The following is a 23292-nucleotide window of genomic DNA, read 5'->3' on the forward strand; positions in this document are numbered from 1 at the left end:
AAAACATTTTAATAATCTATCTATTTTAACTATATATATTTTAATATAAAATACAATAATATTTTAAAACTTATATATACATATTAATAATTGAAAATAATATAAAAAATAATTAAAGTTTCAGTAAATTATCTGAATGACTTCATATTTAATTATTTTTTTTACAGTTATTGTGACACATGGAAAGTAACATACAACCTCTCCACTTATGTTTAGTTACGTAGCAAGCTCGAGTCAGTCAAAGATTTTAAAAATAAAATATCTTATCAGACGCAATGTATAGAAGAAAATTGCAAAGTATATTTTGACCTGAAGAAAAAGTTGCAAAGCTGGAGTTGTAAAAATAGGGACACTAGCTCCCTCACGTGGATATCCTATATCTATTTTTGATATGTGGGGACATTGGTTTTTGAATGGTATTGCAATGCACTTAAAGTCTCAACCGTTGAATGCAACATATTATAACATTTTTTTCTTCTACTTTATACTTGGTTATATGAAGTTTTGGTCCTTAAAAGTAAGGGTTACAAAATTTGTAGATTTTTTTTTTATTATTTATAATTATATTCTATTTTTTAAAAATTCTAAACTAAATTGCTCCACATTAAAATAAAATAAAAACAAAATACTATACTTTTTAAATCTTATAGATGATCACATTCTTTTTAAATCTTATAAATGATCACATACTTGTGATGAGTTCAAGATTTTTTTTTCTAAGCCTATAGATAGTATTATGAGGATGCGATTATGTACTAATGTAATTTTTATTTTATTTTATTAATTCATTTATTAATTCATTTATTAATTATTTAATAAATTAAAAATAATTAATATATTTAAAATTTTAAAATATTATCAATAAAATAAAATACATTAAACTAAAAAAAATATGGTTAATGTATTTTTTCTTCCATTTTAATGTATTTACTTTGAAATTTATAATATAATTTACTTATAATTATTTTTTATTTTTTTATTATTATTAATTTTTATTTATTTGATCCAGAGAAAAAATTATGAGGAAGTGTTAACCAAATATAATTGAGTTGTTAATTTATCTACAAAACACAGAGACCGTTGTTTAAATAATTTAAATTTATCTACAAAATAAGAGAGAGTTGTTAAAATAATATAACACGTTGTTTGTTTAGATACACCTAGTCAATCATATTTTTCTGTATTATATTTTATTAATAATATTTTGATTTTTTAAATATTTTAATTATTTTTAATTTATTAAATAATTAATAACTGAGTTAATAAAATGAAGAAAAAAATTTACAATCAGTACATGGTGACATCTCCAACATGCCACTTCGGAGTCTAAAAATAATTGTCTTCATCTCATGGCAAGCCATGTAGGGCATTTTGATAATTGTTTTTAACCTGGGGGTGTAGAATTTTGAAAAATACAATGTAATAATTAAAAATCCAAAATTTGTTTATCTATTTTAAAATCTTTTAATTTTGGCTAATTTTACAAATTTTTAAATTAAAAGAATAACAAGGATATTTTATTTTTATATTCTTTTATTTTTCATGTTAAATCATCTATTATATTTTACATAGTCATTTATTTTTTTATAACAAATGATTAATTGTTAATTTAATAAATAAAAATAATTAAAAAATAAAATTATATTAATAAAATTAAACAAAATAAATTTAATAGGAAAAAGTACATTAAAGTTAATAAGGTAGAGTAGATGTGCAAAAATATATAATGTGCTATATTATTTTAACAACTTACTCTTATTTATTTATTTATTATTTTATAGACAAATTAACAACTTCATTTTATTTTATTAACTCCCTCCTATTTCTTCTTTAGATTTATATATTAATAAAATTCAACCAAATACATTAAATAAAAATACATCAAATTTTAATTAACTATATCCACCTAAGTGTCCTCTAGTCTGTAGTCGAAATCGTCTATTCCTTTGATCATCATTCTGATCATTATTCTCGTCATAATTTGTAAGTGAAATTGAAGGATATTTAAGAATAAAATGTTAATTAAAATTTGATATTTTTTTTAATGTAACTTATTTTTTTCTTTTTCGATTTAATGTATTTTGTTTGACTTTATTAATATAATTTAGTTTTTTATTTTATTTTTTATTTATTAGATCTGAAGGAAAAATAAGATAAAATTATTAACAAAATATTTATTTGTTTTGTATTTTGTTTAATTTTATTAATATAATTTTTTATTAATTATTTTTATTTATTACATTAACAATTATTTATTTTTAATGTGAAGGTCAACAAGTTAAAATCTTAATCTTATCCATACATATATATGATATCATGAACAGTGTTTTTTTACATGTACAAAAAAATGTATTGATCTTGAATTGAATTTTTCAAAATTAGTTAAAAGAAGTACAAAGAAGAAGAATATGATTGCAACAAAGTGGTAAATAAAGCTCATACTGTTTTAGCACTTGTATGAAGCTGGACCAAGGAAGCATAAAATCCATCCTTAACATTAATAAGTGTTTCATGCCTTCCTTTCTCCACTATAACTCCATTCTTCACAACAGCAATCACATCTGCATTTTTAATTGTAGATAATCTATGTGCAACAACCACAGTGGTTCTGTTCACCATTACTTTATCTAATGCATCTTGAACAACTCTCTCTGACTCAGCATCTAATGCACTTGTGGCCTCATCAAGTAACAAAATCTTTGGACTTTTGATTATTGCACGTGCAATGGCTACCCTTTGCTTCTGCCCACCAGATAATTGGGTACCCCTCTCTCCCACTATTGTATCATAACCCTGTCATGTCAACATAGTCCACCAAAAATGACACCAACGTTAACATAAATACAACTAACAAAAACTCTATAGAATTAGAATCATTCATTTAGTCAATAAAATAAAAAAGACAAAAAATGTTTGGTAGAGTTTTTATTTAATTGTGCCTTTGTACCTGTTGTAAGCCACTAATGAACCTATGAGCATTGGCCAATTCAGATGAAGCTATGATTTCTGCTTCAGTTGCATCGCCACCTTTTCCATAGGCAATATTGGCACGGATAGACTCATTGAATAATACTGGCTCTTGGCTTACAAGACCCATTTGCTGCCTTAACCACTTTAGCTTTAACTCACGAATTTCTATCCCATCAAGTGTTATTTCACCTGAATCAGGATCATAAAATCTTTGCAACAAGGCAATCACAGTTGATTTCCCACTTCCACTTTCACCAACAAGTGCCACTGTCTGTAATAAACATTTTTCAAATTGTAACCATTAGCAATCACACTGACACGTAGTCACTAATAAAAATTATAATAAAATGTGTCAGCGTAGAACACTGGCAAACTTTCTATGCAAATTACCTTGCCAGAATGGATGGCTAAGTTGAGGTCTCTGAAAATTTGAATATCAGGCCTAGATGGATACTTGAAACTAACATGACGAAGTTCAATTTCGCCCTTAACACTATCTAGAGTTGTACCAGACTCATCACTTGGATCTATCTTTGACTTCTTATCGATCATTCCAAATATGGAAGCAGTAGCTGATTTTGCTTTGCTGGAGTCAGGAGCAAATGAGCTTGATTGGGAAATACCAATAGCTGACATAGTTAATGCAAAGAAAACCTGCAAAACATGAAAATAATCTACATTTTTAAGAGGGTTGATTTGATCTACCATATAATGTAATATTATTGCACACAAGAATGTTGAGGAAAAATATTTCTGATATATTTCAAAGTTGTGAATAAGATACCAGCATTAATTCTATAAAAAATTTCTTAGTTTTTTAGTCCCAAAAAATTTCCGTTTTCACAACGAATGTTGTTACTACTAGTATGAAAGAGTTAGTACCCGGAAAACATCTGAAAATGTTGTGTCCCCAGCTTTCACAAGTCTAGATCCTGCATAAAAACTTGTTGCATAGACACAAAACAATAAGAAAAATGAAACACCAAATCCTGCTCCACTTATCACCCCTTGCCTTATCCCTGTTTTCATGGGACCTTCACATTTCTTCCCATATAGTTCCATAACCTTATCTTCAGCACAGAAAGAAGCCACAGTTCTTATACTTCCAACTGCATCATTAGCAACTTGGCTAGCCTCTTCATACATCATCTGCAACATTTTAATTCCCGTTACTACATCGATAATTTGTCTCGTAATATATTAGCATTTAGTTTCTCATTTGAATTTCATTAGTTAGTTATGCTGCCAATTGTTTTGCATTTAAGCTTATTATTATGATATCAGAGTCTGGTTACTATTAAAGTAAAATAACTCACTTTTGCATCTGCACTGAATCCCTTCATGAATTTCATTTGAACATAACCATTTAATCCAATAAGAGGAAGTAAGACAAGAATAATAAACGCCAGCTTCCAGCTTGCAACGAAAGCGATAATTAAACCAGCCAATGCAGTTGCCAAATTCTGAACCATCAGTCCAAGTGCATCACCAACAAGGGCGCGGACAGAAGCAGCATCAGCCGAGAGCCTTGCACCAACTGCTCCGCTCGAGTTCTCAGGCTCATCGAACCAACCAACCTCCATGCTCAACACCTTCTCAAAACATATTAGCCTGATACGTTGGATTAACTTGCATCCAGCCACAGAGAAAAAGTAAGACCGCGCTGGAATCACCACCAATGATGCAAGACCAAGGAGCGAAAACATTATTGCCCAAAATTTGGAGTCTTTTTTCAACTCATCAAACGGTTCGTAAAATGTTTTGATGACACTGGAAATCAGAATGCCGAATATTGGAAATAAAACACCATTTCCTATTGCAGCTAAACATCCAATAAGAAGAACTGGAATCTCTGGCTTGTTGAGGGAAGCGAGGCGGCTTAGTGGAACTTCTTGTACTTCTTCTTTGGTTGGTAGATTTTCAGGTTCAGGATCGGCAACGTTGACTCCTGTTGGTAAACCGAACGAAACTGAAAACGATTGTCGACTACTATTTCCTATAGATGATCCTCTACTGATAGATCTTTGAAGTGACTTCCTTTGACTAGACTGTCTAAAGGATTCTGCAGAAAGTTCACTCTTGCTGTTGTGATGATCTGTAGTTTCTTCTGATTCCCTGTTTACTTCTTGTAACCGCACGAGTTGAGAGTAAGCTCCTTCAGGATCCTTGAGTAATTCTGAGTGTGTTCCTGATTAATCATTGCAGACATTAAGTTACAAAATTAAACAAGGTGTTCCTTGATGAATAAGTTAATTAAAAGAAGCCGTGTTTTTTCGTAAACTTGTGTGATACCTTTTTCAACCATTTTCCCTCTATGGATTACAGCAATCATGTCAGCATTCCTCACGGTGCTCAAGCGATGTGCTACGACGACCGTGGTTCTGTTGACCATGATCCTATCTAGAGCCTCTTGCACTACCCTTTCAGATTCTGCATCAAGTGCACTTGTAGCTTCGTCTAGAAGTAGAATTCTTGGATTCTTCAGGATTGCTCTTGCAATGGCGATTCTTTGCTTCTGTCCACCGGATAGCTGAGTTCCGTGGTCACCAACCATTGTGTCCAATCCCTGCATTCAAAAGTTCAATTTTAGGAATACAGAAATATCAAATAGTATATTGAATATGAAATTGAAGTACTAGTACTATACTATTATGGCTAGAATCTAGAACCTGTGGAAGTTTATCAATGAATTTGGCAGCATTTGCAAGTTCAGATGCAGATTTTATCTCTTCAATAGTTGCTCCTTCTTTTCCATATGCAATGTTATCCTTAATGCTGGAAGCAAACAACACTGGCTCTTGGCTGACAAGACCAATTTTCCCTCTGATCCACCTGAGCTGAAATTCTTTCAGGTTAATGCCATCAATAAGAACTTCACCTGCATGTGGATCATAGAATCTTTCTACTAAACTGATAACTGTGGACTTTCCACTTCCACTTTGTCCAACTAATGCTGCAGTTGTACCACTTGATATATGAAGAGAGAATCCATTGAATATCAGTTCCTCAGGTCTTGCAGGATAACTGAAATAAACATCCTTCAACTCAATTTCACCTTGAATATCCTCTAATGTTTTTCCATTTGGGTCGTAAGAATCTATCTCTGGCCTCCTCTTAATAGTCTCAAACATTTTGTAAGCCGCCGCCTGACCCGCCGCAAAAGCACTCAAACTAGGTGATGCCTGCCCAAGAGACCTAAAATACAAAAAAGTTTATCTAAATGAAGAACTTTCAAACTTAGCATGCGAATGCATTCCAACAACAATTCTGATTCAAAAGAAAACAAATAGCACACGAGATTTTATCACAGAGTTCGGTTAATTGTGTCTTTGTATCTGACGGTAGAGCGGCTGCAATACCTTTTGATTAAGATTCAAGCTTAGGGTTTACAATCTACAACTTATGGTAAATACTATAGTCTAGTTTACAACACTTATCACTAAGTATGAGCCATGTGCATAAAAATGGAAGTACTTACATGGACGCGGTTAAGACGGCGATGATCACATTAATCACAGTGCCTCCATTATATCCTTTTTCCATGATCATCTTTGCACCAAACCATACAGCCAAAGCATAACCACAGAAAACAACAAACATAACCGTGCCTAGGCCAACTCCAGCTATAGAACCTTCAAAAACTCCTGATTGGTAAGCATCTACAAGATATTTGCTATAACTAGATACTGCTTGCTTTTCCCCAGTATAAGATGCAACCTGTAAAATATATTCAAAAACAAGAAATTATCACTACATGTTTATCATATAGCACTACCACAAATAATTCAACTTAGAAGTTATGGAATTTTGCAGATTTGTAAAACATACGGTTCTTATTGAGCCAATTGTCTGTTCAACAACATGTGCAGCTTTTGCATAAGCAGTTTGACCTCTAGAAGCCATCCTGCCTATAATTAAAGCCATGGCAGCACCTGCCAAAGCAAGAAGTGGAAGAGTAGACATCATTACAACAGTAAGAAGCCACCCTTTAGTAAATGCTATCACAAAACCTCCAATGAATGTTGATGTTAGCTGCACAAACTTCCCAACCTGTTTTTCCAAACACAAAAAATTAAAAATAAATTCAAATTGACCCTTTACTCTAAAATCCTAATTTACATTCAACTCTTGCATACCTTCTCTCCCATTGCATCTTGAATTAAAACAGTGTCACCTGACATTCTACCTACAACTTCTCCTGTATTTGTTTCTTTATCAAAGAAAGCAACATCTTGTCTTAGTATTGTTTTCAAATACAATCCTCTTATTCTTGCTGCTTGTCTTTCCCCTGTAACCATCCAACATGTCACCTCTGAAAATACAAACAATTCTCACAGCTTTAGTGTCTTTTCTTCAAAAAAAAAAAAAATTTAATGATCTTAATTAATCACAAAATATATACTTACGGAGAAAGGCTGCCACCCCACTTCCTACGGCCAAATATACAAATTTCAGTGACACCTGTAATTAATTTTATTATCAACACGTAACTGAATAAAGAAAAAAACATATAGTATATATCATTCATTAATTTCATAAATTCATTATTATAGTTTGGTGGCATGGCACTTTCATTGTACCTTGGACACTTGTTCCACAACATCGGTGGTGTTGCTCTGATTAATACCAAAACTATCAATCATTTGACCGAACAGCAAAGTCATGATAGGTAAACCCAAACCGTTTCCAACAGCACCGATAGTTCCAGCAGCCATTAATAGAATGTCAGTAGAATCTGCAAAAGAGAATAATTTGTGAAAAGGAACTGTTTCTGTTTTTTCCTTTTCTTTTTCTCTGTCCTTTTCACCGTTTCCACTTGTTTCTATAGGTATAGGACTCTTCTCTGACGCTGTAGCTTCATCATCAACACCATTTTCCATATTCATACCTATGTCAGATCAATGTCTTTTACGCTCCAAGCCTTTAACTATTGAAAAACAATATCAATATAGACAAAATTAGCAACTTAGAAAAAGTTAAAAATAAAAATATCAACATCTCAAAGGATCAAAAACTAAATATAGCTTAGAATTAACAAAATATATTATACATAATTCCAGAATCAAGGTGAGGTTGAATCAGAACTAGACAGCTTTCTGTTTTTTGGATAAAACTAAATTTGAGTTGAAAAAGATAACTAGAAGGGGTTGATTTAATTAAAGGTTGTTAAAATTTGAGGAGTGAATCGGCATTTTGAAAGATTTACCAAAAAGCTTCGTTAAATGCGAAACTAGAACAACATGGAAAACGTGAAGCAACAAAAAAGTAGATTTGATAACTAAAGTGGAACGTGTGTTCACAACCATCTTATGAACATGGATTCTGGTCTTATCACTTGGATTTATCCAGACAAAAAAAAAGATAAGTATATATCGTGTTGATTGATCAGACGTATAAAACTCGTAATCTAAATCGAAATAAATGTGGTACTATTTAGGTGGAGAAAGAGAACAAGAATACTCGGTTGAATAAGCGGATCCAGACAAGAAAGTTAGGACTGAAAACATGTTTCTTTTGTCTCCTATTGCACCGCAGAAAGAAAGAAGAATGATTGTAGTTTATCATTCTCTAGTATAGTAGTAAAGTGAAAGAAGAAGAAGAAGAAGAAAATGTTGCATTTCTTGAAATCAAGGTTTGAAATTATATATAGTAAGTATGTTAAGAAAAAGAATAAGTGACATCCATTTGAAGTCAAATGGAAATGATGATGAATATGAAGATTAGACCTGTTTTGAGAGACAAAGAAAGAAGGAAGGAGCAAGAGAGAGTTGTTGAAGAATATTGATATTATTTCATTTGAGCGAGGTGTTGAAAAAGGGTAGTACCAAACTAATTAGATCTCAATTTGTAAGGGAGGTGAATATATATATATATATAGATATATATACTGGGGTCTGTGTGTTGAATATATATATAATTAATATGGTTGAGTTAGGGGAGAATGGAGAAGGGAGTGCATATTATATTGACTTTGGTGTTATTGCTTAAAGCGCAAGTATATGTTCTTCCGTGTGGTGGGGGGAGGTTCCTAACTAAGGCATTAATACCATGGAACATCCAAATATTATTTATATAATTCAAAGCAGAACAATTTTAATTATTTTATTCCTTATCATTATTTTTTCAACGGAATAACTCTTGTCACAGTTACATTAAGTTAATAATTTTTTGTAAATATTAATTGTAATAATTTAATTATTAATTACTTTGTATTATCTTAATGATTATCCATATACAAATTTATAAAAACTATATTTGTAATATATAATATTATAATTAATAATTTACTTATATTTTAAAAAATATATTATATGTTAAATTTGAATTATAAAATATCTTTAGAATTTTATGAAAATTTGTATATTCTCTCGAAACTATTAATTCTTTTTTATGTCAATGATAATATCATTGAAGAAAGTATAATAACAAATTAAAAAAAATAAAATAAGACAACAGATGTACAAGTCTCTTCAATTTATATATATTCAAGATTATAAAGAGTAGTTAAATAATGTGCATTTTAGTTAGTTTTACTTCTAACATGTAAAAAATTTAAGTAAAAACATTAAAATTAATACAATTTCTAATGATAGAATTAACATATGTGAGAGATTTTTGATGAACATTCACCACTACATTTAAAATATCTATTCCATTAAAAGATTCATACATTTTAAACCAATTCCAAATTCTTCTCCATATTTAAAACTTCTGCTATATCTAAATCTACTAATAAAATAACTTGCCAACAATTAACACCAACTACTATTTCATAACATCCATTGCTACAACACTAATATCCAATTTATCCCATCTCTAGACTTGCTGGATCTCAGAACTGTTACTTTGACAGTTAATAAACATAATAACATACTGAAGTAAGTTGATCCCCATTTTGAAAATAATAACTTGGTAATCTCATAAATTAATTTTCTTTTTAAAAGTATGTTGATCTTTTAAAAATTAATATTATAGAAGAATGTCTTTTAAAGGGAAATAAGTATGTTGATGCGTTTATTTGCTTAACTTGATTATTTAATATATTTCCCATTTTTATAAAAAAATTATCTTTATTTTATCAAAAGAAATAAAAAAATCCTCAAGAATATCATTTTAATAATTGTGTTAAATATAAAACATAAAGTTTTCTATAATATATTAATAAATAATAGTTATAATTTTTTGTTTTCTTAGATTTGTAATTCTATTCGATAAGCGTCTAACACAAATGTAGATAAGATACCTCTTCCACATAAATTCGAAGTTAGATTCAATGTATTGTGAAATTTTAATCACTTCTACTAAATTCAACTAAAAAATAATAATTTACAATTTTTCTTCTATAACAAAAAACATCAAAGTAATTATTATTAGAGCTCTCAAAAAGTGGAGTGATATAAATAATTATATAATTGGAAAATTAGTATTGAAATCGAGAATAAATAAAATGTAATGATCATATAAAACTATTTTATATTGACAATCAATAACAACTCATCACAATCTTAAAAATTGCACAATATAATATGACATATTGATTGAATGATTATAAAAATATAAAATTATTTTATATTGTTTATACTACTTCTAAACTCTTGAAAATTTTATACTAAGTACTAATGATAGAGTAACCCACTAATATACTCTTGAAAATTTTATACTAAGTACTAATTTTATATTAATGATAGAGTAACACTAATATAATGAGTAAACCACTAAAACGGTATCTCAGTATAGAAAGATCTCTTAATTTAGTCACTGAGACTATAAATATTTTAATTTAGTCTTTGACTCAGTAAAGTTTCTCAAATTTATATTTGTGTAAATGTTGATAACACATCTATGAAGTGAAATATTAATGTCTCTAACTTTATAGAGCAATCTCAATTTAATCTATGAGAATATGAATATCTCATTTTAATCTCGACTTTATGAAAAAAAATTCAAATTCACCGTTCTATAAAAGTCTATTACTAAATATTATAGATAGCAATTATGTGTTTATTAAGTGTATTGTTTAAAGTCTTGGACTCCTAACCATTCTGAAAATCATACAAAATATTTGAAGTTGAAAATAGAGAGAATGATTATAGACCCTAACTCTTGTTACCTCTTTGATTCCTCTTGGTGACTTTTTTTATTCTTCTCTACAATGTTGTGCACTATGAAGATAATACCAATTCTTCGTCCTACAATCATCACTACAGATGTCTCAACATCAATCAAATCAATTTAAATTATTCTCATTGTTATTTAAAAATATATTTTTACAAAAAAATAATAATAATGAAAGATAAATAGTAAACATGTACATATCCACCATTTCAAAATGCACAATAAGGAAAGATTATTTTCTTCACAATGTATAATATTGTAGCATAGAAAATAAAATGTCAACAAGGAGAATGATAAACATACAAATATTATGACACATAGTTGTCTTCTTTATTTATAGTTTTCATTTTTTTTCTCTTTAATGGTACACTTAAGAGAGACATCGTTATCATTAATGATATTTAGTAAATGACGTTCACATAATGATGAATTTAAAATATATTTTAAATTTGTGAACCATTTTAAAGACTCGGAGACTAAATTAGTAAATTTATATTCTCAACTATCAAATTAAAAATAAAATAAATTTTAAGATCATTTTAACATAACATTAATAAAATTTAATAACGATCATCAACATATAAATACATTTGAAAAATTGAAAGTCAAATTAAGATATTCATAATCTCAAGAACTAAACTGTAGACGGTGTTAGTCAGAAACAATTTTAATGGTTTGGTCATAATATAATCCCTATAGCTATAATATCCATATCACGCCAAATCTTTTTTTGCGGTTTGTGTTTACACGTGAAATGTCGGTCAACGATCGCCAATTTATTTTATTGACAACAACTAATTTCACAGCTTCCCTCTCTTGTTATAGTCAAAATAATTATTTCATTTATAAATCTCATTTCTACGTAATGGTGAGCTTCACAAGATTTATTGAAGTGACTGTTAAAAAGTAAAATATATATTAAATTCATCTTCATTATTTGTTGTAGGCGTAAGAAAATTTTGGTGTAGCTACATCCTCAATAAGATCTACCCATGTTTTTTTTTTGTGCATCTATTATCCGCCCCTGTTTCTTTTTTTGTGTGTATCTTTTTGACCAATGCAACTTTAATTCTTTATTTATTTGAGTTAAAATAAAAAAAAGGAAACTTCGAGGATATGATCTGAGATTCTGAGCTAGACTTTCCTATTTCCCTCACTAGGGATTTCTCATGCACCAACAAGTGTACATCTTGTGGGTATTTCAGATGAGTTTTTAATTGATTAAGCTAGTAGTAAAATCCGTTGCAAATGTACCCAAAAAGATAGATAGATTACTTGTTTTTATTAAGTGAAACTCTCTATAAAAAAACAAACTCATTATAAGCATGTTTCTTGTTCTTGAGGTGTTATTTACCTCCAAAAAAAATTGTGCATGAGGTGTTAGCTTTTATGACAAGAAAATAAAAGAGACATAAATAAAATTCCACTAAAGTCAATGTAAGATTATTATTCAACTCGCTTGTTACAGTTTTTAGAAAAAATCATTTTTATAGTATTATTTATTTTTATTATAATTTTTAAAAGAATTTAATAATAAAGTTTAAATAGAAAAACTAATTTAAAAAATTAAAAAAAAAATATCATTTTAAATATTTCATCTATTTATAATTAAAAAAATTCGATAATAAATTTTCAAAAAATAATTAAATAAAAACTATTTTAAGAAGCTTTTTATACAAATTATTTTTAAAAGAAATATTTTTTCCAAATATTTTTTTTATCTTGTAAAAATCTTTAATAATAAATATATAAACTATTGAATATTAAGATTATTATTTTTTAATTGATAAAAAATAAATTAAAGATTTATTTTTAAATAAATTTTTATAAAAATTAATTTTATAAATATAAAGTTAAAATAAACGATCCATTAATTAATGATAATGTCTCCCTTTTTTTTGAAAAAAACATTCCTATTCTTTTCTTTTTATGGGAAAATATTGCTAACCTTACTTTAAATTAAGATAAAGTAAGAGACTATTTATATTAAATCATTATTAAATTACAGTGAGTTTTTATACACAACAATGTTAGAGGTTAGTTGGTTAAAGGAAGGATAAGTTGACAGCAACCGAGATGAGAGTAGATCTCAAACCACCTATTTCTTGCTATTTCTTCAATGTCCCAATTTATATTACTTGACGATAAACTTTGAAGGATGTCAAATTACAATAGTATACATGCTTCAAAACTATTTTTAAGTTAAAAAAAATGGTTTCTTTAATTGTGAAAAAAATATTGTTATCAAGAAAAAACTTAATATTTGTCATTAAATAAATTATTTTTTATTTAGTCTAAAAAAACATAATTTTCATATCTTTCTTCAACGTTAGTTTTTTTTATTAGTAATATTTAACTACATTAATTTTATTCAAAATAAGAAGAATTGATATAAATGAACTAATGAAAATAAATGCAGTAGAAGAGATCAAATTTTACCAATAAATTAAATTCAGAGTTCATTTTTCATTAAAAGAAATACTTATATTTAATTTTCGGTGTATTCAAATAGAATTAACTATACAAAAACAGACACAAACGATCCTGAGGAGATCCAAATTTGACTTTACTAAGCATAACTTTTATTTTTTAATAGTGCTGGCTAACCTTTCCTCAACAAAATTATCGTGCTAATTACGTGATCTCATTGCCATTATTTGACAACGCATCACCATTTGAGTACATAATATCCCTTCTTAAATTTAGACGGTCACAAGAGTACCGTGTCATAAACATCGACTTTCAATTTCTTGATTCAAATTATTTTCTTGGACAGTTCTTCATTCCAATCATGGCTTTACAAATTTATTGTTACTACAAATGTTGTAAGCAAAAACCATACGTCTGGAAATAAGTGATTTCTTTGTCGGTGGACTATACGGTTGATATTAATTTAAAATTTTAAAAAAAATATATGACGGATAACGATATTTTTATTTTGGTGGTAGAGTTATTATTCCTAAAGTAGGAATAAGGTGGCTAGTATTAAGAATAAAATCGAAATTATTTGTTGACGAGTCTAACATGTAAAAAAAAATAAAAAATCAATATTTTGTTTTGATTTTTAATCTTTAGACGATATTTCCTCTATCGTATTTAGAGCTATTTGATAAGTTCTTTAATTTTTTATTCCGGCTCACATGTTGGAAGGACTAAAAAAATTTATAATTTAAAAGGTCCAAAAAATAAAGCCCACAGAAAAAAAAAAATCCCTAAAATTTTGTGGACTTATCGGCCTACCTTTTTAAAAAAAAAAAAATCGATTTTTTTTACGATAAAAAATCTTCGACTTTTTTTCTGATAAAATTTTTTTGATTTTTTTCGATAAAAATTTATTTACAATTTTTTTTCGAAATTTTTTTTCGAAATTTTTTTTATTCGAGAAGAAATTTGATTTATTTATTTTTCTCACAAAAATTTTTGAGAAAAAAAAATAAAATTTTTCTAAAAAAACATATTTTTTTAATTTTTTCGAATAAAATAAATTTCAATTTTTTTTTTAAATTTCAAAATTAACAAAATATTGGAGGCCTATAAGCCTCCTAAAACCCTTCCCTTAAGTCCCATGAAATCATGGCCCAAAACTTTAAAAAAATTATTTTGATAAAAGACCTAATATTAGGGACTTAATAAAAAAAATTAAGAAAATCTTAGAGTTTGGAGTTTTTTTGACAACTCTGATTCATATCAAATGAAACGAGATGAGAAGATGACTTATAAGTTATAGTATTTGACGATGGAAGAGCACAAATGTCTAGATTGTGTTGTAAAAAAGGAACAAGTGAAATACAGTTGATATTTATTTTTATTTTTTTAAAATTTTGGTGAACAATATATGATTTTGGACACATATTAAACATACTTGATTCTAATTTTCAATGAGATTTTTACGTGAAAAGTATTTTATAAATTTTTATAAATATAACTATTATATGCAGTATATATTTTAGGCTAAATATCACCTGTGATCCCTCAATTTAATTTCAGTTAATGTTTTAGTCTTTTATCTTTTTTTTTCTCCCGATTTGGTCATTTATTTTAATTTTAAGTGATAATTTGATCTTTTATATATTAAAATGTCAACAATGTTATCCTTATTTTTTTTCCAAAATAAAAAAAAATAAAATTGTTGACATTTTAAAACATAAAAGATCAAATTGACACTTAAAATTACAATAAATGACCAAATCGAGAAGAAAAAAAAGATAAAGGACTAAAACGTTAACTGAAATTAAGTTAAAGAAATACGAGTGATATTTTGCCTATATTTTAATCTTGACATATATCTCATGTGACGCATAGGTTAATATGCTAGTAGTTTTTGTGGATAACACAGTAAGATGATTGATGTCAATTTAATACGAATTACATATTTGTTTTTTATTTATTTTATTTTTAACGAATCAATATCATTTACATTATTATATCAATTATAAAAATAAAAATAATTATAAATGTATACTTCTAAGATACTACATTTAAAATTGTTAGAATTTTAAATATTTTTTAAATAATAATCTATGATAGATTTTAATCTAATTAAAAAATGTCATAAAAATAAGTCACATTAACCTACAAACCTAATATAGTTTAGGTCGAATTTAAGTCAAATTAAACTTTTTAAAATTTTATAAAATGGTGAATCAACTAATCTTAGAGTATTATGTAAGAAGGTTCAAAATCTAATCTCTGCAGATAATATTTCATCTAACAATTAACCAATAAAAGTTTCATAATTAATTATGATGATATTTCCTCTTTGATTAATTATTATGTAAAGATGATGTGACCTAATATGATTTGTACACAAGGATTAATTTATAATGAAAGGAGTCCGTAGTAGATTTAGCTATAAATTTATTACACATATAATCATCCTAAAAACAATATTCATAATGTAATTCGTAAATATAAACACGAAATATCGTTGTCGTCACTTCTAAATTATTTTTTCTCTTTTATTTATTTATGGAGAAATAATTTATTTTCTTTCAACTACTATGCTACAATGTAGTCACCGTGTCCACGTATCCAATAACCAATTTTTAAAATAATTTAAAAATTCATATCCTTTCTAAATACATATCCACAAATATTTTAATAATATCATTTTTTAATATGTATTTATATATCTACGTTGAAAATGATGAAACATAATTGGCATTGATGATGACTTTTAATGTGTGAATTGAAAAATGAGAAGTCCCACATTGGAGGGAACACACTCATTTATGACAGTTAGTTTCACAATTGGGTTGGGCCCCAAGGGGCACCGCAATTTTGTGAAGGAGGGAGAACGCAAGCAAACGGACCACCAAGCGCGCGCGCCGCCGCCGCCCGGCCGGCTTGGTTCGGGTCGGGTCGGGTTGTGGTGTATTAAAGTTTTTTTTAACAGATGGAAATTAATTATTTATTTAATTAATTAATTGCTTGCGATATGTCACATATTACGAAACTGCCATCCACAAGGTCAAAGTCAAAGTTCTGATTCATTCAAACCCTAAACAGACTACTCTCTTGTGCTTTGCTCAGTCAAAACCCTAATTTGACTTAGCTTCAGATGGTTGCCACGTCAAAACCCTAAAGCTGAGTCTTTCCCACGTTTTGACTTTTGCCCGGTCAAGGAAAAGCACACCAAAAGCTCTCCGTATCTGAGGCTTTTCTCACTTCTCCCCCTTATATTCTTCTTCTTCTTCTTCATATTTTCTTGAGTAGCCTCCGTGCTATATTTGAGTAGCCTCCGTGCTATATTTGAGTGTCAGTCTATCGACTGGCATACTGAGGGTGTAATTCTAGAACGGTTTTCTACAGTGCAGTAGAACCCCGATACAGTGAATCTGGGCTGTTTTATCCTGGGGACTTCGTGGTTGATAGTCTGCCTTGCACAATTTTGGACAGTGCCTCGAAACGTCTTAAAGAGAGCGACCTAGTCCGCGACTCAACCCAGTAATATTTTCGGTGGCATAAATTGTTTTCAAAGGTTCTCGAATTTCAAAAACAACAATCTATATATACATCATCCGTTATAGTTTTCGGACTTTGCCGTGAAAATATATAAGTTCTATCATGTTAATAAACCGCCTTTGTGCGGTTAATAAAAGAGTAAATTAATTATAGACTTAAGTACATTTTTTATCCGTCTATTTTATTACATTCGTATAAATGATTCTTTTATTTTTAAAATTAAACTTTTTGATTCTTTAATTATTGGTTATTGTTGTTTTGATCCGAATCTGGATTTTTTATCTAAGAAATAGTAATTATGTGCCTAAAAAATGGTGATTTATTGTCCCATTTGTTAATTTGAAGAGAAAATATCACTTTTAGGTGAATTTTTTTTCATTATTTAGGTTAAAATCACAAATTTTTAAGAATAAAAAATGAGTTCGGATCTAAGTTATTATAATGTCATAATTGGAGGATCAAAATATTTATTTAAAAATAAAAAATTATTTTTTGTGAGTGTGATAAAATAAGAGGACTGAAGTGTAATTAAACCTCAATTACACTATTCTTGTAAAATTATATTATTTAATAAAGTGAAAATGTATTATCATGATGGGTACAAATAACATTTATAAATAGTGATAACGTGATGGAGTCACCGACATAATTAATGTTCAAATGATAGCGTCTCTTCCATAAAGCTTTTTAATTAGGAACCATCAAAAAAGGGCCATGAGAAAGAGTAAACCAGAAATAGATACAATGATTTTAGAGGTTTATATTTTTTACTCTCTATCAACATACCATCGTGGAAGAATGTATGTCTTTTGTTGTAGAGTTATAGACTCAAAATCTTTATCATCATGAAAGTTTTCTTAAATGTAAAGTCTAAATTTAAAACTATAATTTATTGTTATTTTCAAATTGGATGAAATTCAATTGAAATGTGTTGAATCACTTGTTAATTCAAGAATTAATATGTGAAACACTTACTTAATTGAAATATCTCACTTGTTACAATCTTAAAATTGAATGTAGTCAATCATAATTAGATTATTCGATAAAAAAAAGACCGTCCAAATTTCAATGAAAATTTTTTGAGCTAAATTTTTTTATATATATTAAAATTTTAATTATTTAATCTTAATTGTACGCTGCAAACATGATCGATCGCCTACAATGTAAATATATTAAATATTGTTCTGATCGACAATCTATATTATTTCCCAGTTAAAATGAAGGGAAAATAAATTCAACCATTCACTCCATGGACCAAATAAATGATGATGGGATGCCGAAATTCAATAAATTGATTTGGTAATTTCAAATGTTGTTTAGAACAAAATAAAATGTGATTCATGATCATATTTTTTATTAGAATTTCTCTCTCATATATTTAATGAACTCATATTCACATAAATGCATCGAAAATGATGGACGGTTGATTTATTTATTACAAAGTTAAATATGAATCCCATTTTAGTAAAAAAATAGTCATCCTCACTCCATTAAAAGTTTATATTGTTTATCGATAATTATTAGTGAAATTTATGTAATACTTTTTTAGGTGGTGAAATGGATAAATTGTATTTATTTTAATTACTGCTATTAATTTTTTTAAACAAGTAATGTGTCTAATGGATGTAGTGGTGTGTACGGGTGTACATAAATATTTTTCGCTTTTTTTTTTTTGACAAATAAATAGGTCTCAACCTAATGACATGATTAGAGAGAATAAATAATGTGAACAAATTGAAGTTGGACCGAAATCACGGATTAATGCAGTGCAGTGACGTTTAATTTATTGCATACTTTTTTTGGGGTCAATTTATTGCATAGTTAGAACTCGTGAGCCACACGCCTCACAATGGTAGACTTGTAATCCTTTTTTTTTTTAACGCAAAAACTTTATTTTTCATGCTCAATTGCTCATCTCATTTCTACGATTCTATCATAGATTCATATTTTAAACGTATCACGACGTCATTTGATCAAGGATTTTAAGTAACTCAACAACCGATAAACTCCACCTAAAAAATTAATTAAGTGGATTTTATTGAACCACACTACCTTGGAAGAGGATTCAAAAGAATTTTAAAAGTTAAATTTATATTTTAATGTATATTTAGGATTTTAATAAAAAATTAAAATAATAGCATGAAATATATGTAATCATATAATATTTTATTTGACTTCCTAAAAAAACTAAATCTGGACATTAAAATCTCACATTAAAATTAATTACTATTTTTGATGTTTCGTTTATTTATATTATTATTATCGTAGCTAAATATATTCTTATGTTTTACTTCATTTTACAAATGTCAGTTGACTGTACACACCGGCCCCTTTTTCCAAACAACGACAATTGGTTAGTGTGGAAACAGTATGGACTATGGAGTAGTGGACCTGGTTCGCACTGGATGTCCAGGTTAACGTGGATTCAACAAGAGTAAGCCCAAATTAGCATAATATTTGGTTTCAAATAATTCTTTCAAATGTTCACCATTTTTTTTTTAATAATAATTTTCTCAAGTTAATTTATATGCATTAGAGACATACTTAAATACTCACTTGCCTTAAATATCATGTTTATTTTAAAATCGGACCTGAGATCAATAAGAACTTCGAATTACAACTTAACTGGTTGAACCGGTTAATAATTAACTAAATAAATATGACGCTTAACTTATATTTAATTCAAATAGTAATTTACAAAGTTATTTGGGTATTAATTTATAAAGTTAAATACTAATTGTTTTAAAAAGAAATACGTTAAAACATCTATAACAAACACATACAATAAATAAGTTGACAAAAACAAGAAAACAACAATGCATGACCCTGATAAAAAATAAAATAAAAACGTAATCAGGGGTAGTACAATTTTTGGCCCAATAATTTTATCAAGAAAAAGTAAAGCCTAATACTTTAATAATAACACCCTAATCTTCTAATCCACAACATTTACTCGTGTAACTTTTATGTAACCAAGCGCCGCAAAACATCAGTGTTTTGCATCTCATCCTCTCTAGGGCAACACTCTCGACTTAGCAAGTTTTTTTTTAATTCTTTTTCTCACTACAATAACATTCTCTTCTCTTACTCACAAAGCCAACCTCTTATCTTTTACTTATTTGTAATGGTCACATCTCTTACTTTGATCTCTTTCTTTATGTATCTTTTATATGGTTTTATTTTCATAATCTTTGAACGATTAGTAACAATTTTAAAAGACTGATGGTTCACAAGTTTTAACCGAATCGGATTAGACTTCGATTTCTAATTTAATCTATCAGTCTTGTATGTATTTTAAAATTCTGTAAATATAAATAATTTTAGATGAACAAAAATTGATATTACTTAAAATTAATTGTATCTAAAGTTAAAAGAATAATTTAAAAGACAAAGTTCACAAAAGAAAAAAAAAAAGCCATATCGAAGGAGGTGTTATGTCCTAAAGATCAACATTCAGGTTGTAAGTTTAGAGTGGGGTTGAAATTACGGTAGGTCGAAACATGCTTCAATGTAGAAACTTAAATTTGTAGCTTCACAAAATTCAAGTCCCTGTACATGCATCGATTATGGTTAACAATTTGTAAAAACTTGATTAATTCAATTCATGATGTTCCGTTTCCGTTTCCTTCATGCATTCGATGTATATATTATATTAAATTTTAGAAGATATATTGCAACAGTTTGATATTTAATACATTTACCTATTATTTTATTTTTGGCATATTAATTTTATATACAATTTAAATTAATATCATATAGAATAGTTAGAAGCATACTTTTGAATAGGATAAAAATTTCATGCAAATGTATTCCTTTTTCTTAAACATGCAAATTTATTCTATCATATTATGGTGCTACTTTGTACACTAAATTAAATATTATCATATAATTTTAACTTTATATTCGATCATTTTAAATTTCAATTCCATTTTAATTATATTTTAATAAATAATTCATTCTTATAATTAATTTATTTATTTACCATTTATATATGAGTGTGTGTGTGTGTTCGCGCGCATGTGTGTGTAAGAATAGTAGTTTGGACAAACCAAGATCATTATGAAGATTGAACAAGGGGTATTTTGATTTATACAAGATCATTTTGGTTTATAAGAGTAGCAGCTTGGACAAATCAATATCATTTTAGTTTATAAAAATAAAAGTTTGGACAAACCAATATTATTATGGTTTATGACAATATCATTCTAATTGATCAAGATCATTTTGGACAATTCGTTTTAAAAGATAAAATGACATGAATCATTTATCAAAATACAGATCTTAAGTAAAATAAATATCAAGACATCTCATAACAATGATCAAGCCTAAAAATTTAGTTAAAGGTCTAAATAAGCAAAACAATATCAAGAACAATAATTAGATCAATCTTCAGAATGATGAGGTATGAACAAGTACAACTAGGACATCAAAGATGAAAATTATACTCCTATTTTACCTTTTGTAGAAAGTCCAGCTTGCGCACAAGGCAGAAAATTGACACCAAGACAACTCCCAAAATTCTCAGTCATGATTTTCATTCAAGCACAAAGGAAGAACGTTATGTTCGCAAAGAAATAATGTTCTGGATAAAATAAAACACATGTCTATTAATTATCACTGTCAACAACTAAATTAATAACGACTATATGAACTGTCTTTAACTTTCATCGTGTCTATAAAAAGAACATCAATATGAAGACAACAAAAAAAGTTTTCAGTACAATCAATTCATCCCTAAAGTAATCATAATCATATTCAAGAAATCAAAACTCTGTAGTCAAGCAAAGACTTCAGTTCTCTTACACTAGATTTAAATTTTTTTTTTATTGAGTTATTGCTGATAATAAATCTCAACCGAGTATTGAGTAAATTATGATCATAGATAATTTGAGTACTTTGTAATTTTTTTTTTAATTTATTAAAATGTATAGTGTAAAAATCATTTATGTAAAGAAATGTATATGTAAAAATCATTTCAATGTTGAAAGGTGAATGATGTAACTAATCAAGAGTGATCAAGAAAAAACCGTGTGAAAGCAAGAACGTTCTTATGTGAAGGACATTAGTGGAAAAACTTATAGATTGTGAGGACTAGACGTAGTCCACATTTGATGAACTAAAATACATTATTGTATAATTCTCTTATCTCTATTATTTATTATTTATCATTCACTATCACTAATTACGTAAAATTAATCAATTTCATTTATTTTTTACTAACCAATAATGTTATTGATTTTTTTATGAGTAACCAAAATTGATTTTGAGTTAAGTTAAACTATATTAATGAAAACATGTTAGATTGATATAAAAAATAAAAATATAAGTTTTCAATTGAAGTGTAAAGTAAAATACAAATAACAAAAATGAAAATTGCTTTCATAGAATTTTTATTTACTTAAGACTTTGAAATTCTTCTTTTAAAATTATATTAATAATAGTATTTGTTTCTTAATCTTTGTCGTCAACAATTAGATTATGTAAGTCTAATGTGAAACTTCTACATTTTTTTAATTTACACAAGAGTAGCTCTAACTTTCAACACTTAGTGTTTAGATTCTAATAAAAAATTAAACAAAATAAACACACAGTTGGATAAAAAAAATCAAACGTCACATTTAATTGATTAAATAATAGAAAATATAGATAAAAAAATTAATTTATGTAAAAATTATTTAAATAATAGACGAAAAACGAAATACAGAGATAATGTTAGATAAAAATTGGAATTAAAAACACCCATCTTTCTCGATAAAGGTAAAAAAATGCTACACGTATCATTTGTTAAAATTGAAGTTTTTATAAAAATAGTTGACACAAAAAAACAAACAAAAGCGAAAAGGAACAAAGCATCGTTCACCTTTTGATAGTGATTCATCAGCGGTTCTAGGTTTATCGTCAATAATAATAACAACAATAATAAAGAAAATGAAATTACGCATTCATTCATTTAATAAAGTACGCGAGTCAATTATTTTTACTCCTTTGTCTAATAATAATTGACAAGGTAAAAAAAAAATTGTCCCTAAAATAATGGATTATTTCAATTTTAAAATATTTTTTAACAAATATTTAATTAATATTATTTACATTGTTTTTAGTATATATTTTTATTGTATATTTTTATAACATTGATAATTATCCATACTAAACAAAATAATTTGTTAATATAATATTTTATATATAAATTTTTGAATACTTCTGAAATAAATAAATAATTTGAAGACTTATAAATTTGGAAAT

The 23292-nt window shown here is 27.5% G+C and overlaps 1 protein-coding gene across 2 annotated transcripts; it reads right to left on the bottom strand.

Moving 5' to 3' along the window:
- Nucleotides 1–2278: 2278 nt before the first annotated feature.
- Nucleotides 2279–8856, bottom strand: LOC101489402 (ABC transporter B family member 21-like). 2 transcript variants are annotated; one of them, XM_004495806.3, is made up of 13 exons: nucleotides 8697–8856; nucleotides 7551–7897; nucleotides 7377–7431; nucleotides 7107–7282; nucleotides 6799–7020; nucleotides 6449–6687; nucleotides 5640–6165; nucleotides 5263–5536; nucleotides 4287–5158; nucleotides 3853–4119; nucleotides 3361–3624; nucleotides 2948–3241; nucleotides 2279–2793 (listed from the first exon to the last, which is right to left on the bottom strand). In XM_004495806.3, exons 2-13 carry the CDS (start codon nucleotides 7854–7856, stop codon nucleotides 2437–2439), a joined length of 3852 nt encoding a protein of 1283 aa, XP_004495863.1. In that variant the 5' UTR covers nucleotides 7857–7897; nucleotides 8697–8856; the 3' UTR covers nucleotides 2279–2436. The 2 variants fall into 2 exon arrangements, with proteins under 2 accessions (XP_004495863.1, XP_012569948.1); XM_012714494.3 differs by lacking the exon at nucleotides 8697–8856 and adding an exon at nucleotides 8021–8151.
- Nucleotides 8857–23292: the final 14436 nt, after the last annotated feature.

Source organism: Cicer arietinum, chromosome 4 (assembly GCF_000331145.2).
Source record: "Cicer arietinum cultivar CDC Frontier isolate Library 1 chromosome 4, Cicar.CDCFrontier_v2.0, whole genome shotgun sequence".
Classification (NCBI taxonomy): domain Eukaryota; kingdom Viridiplantae; phylum Streptophyta; class Magnoliopsida; order Fabales; family Fabaceae; genus Cicer; species Cicer arietinum.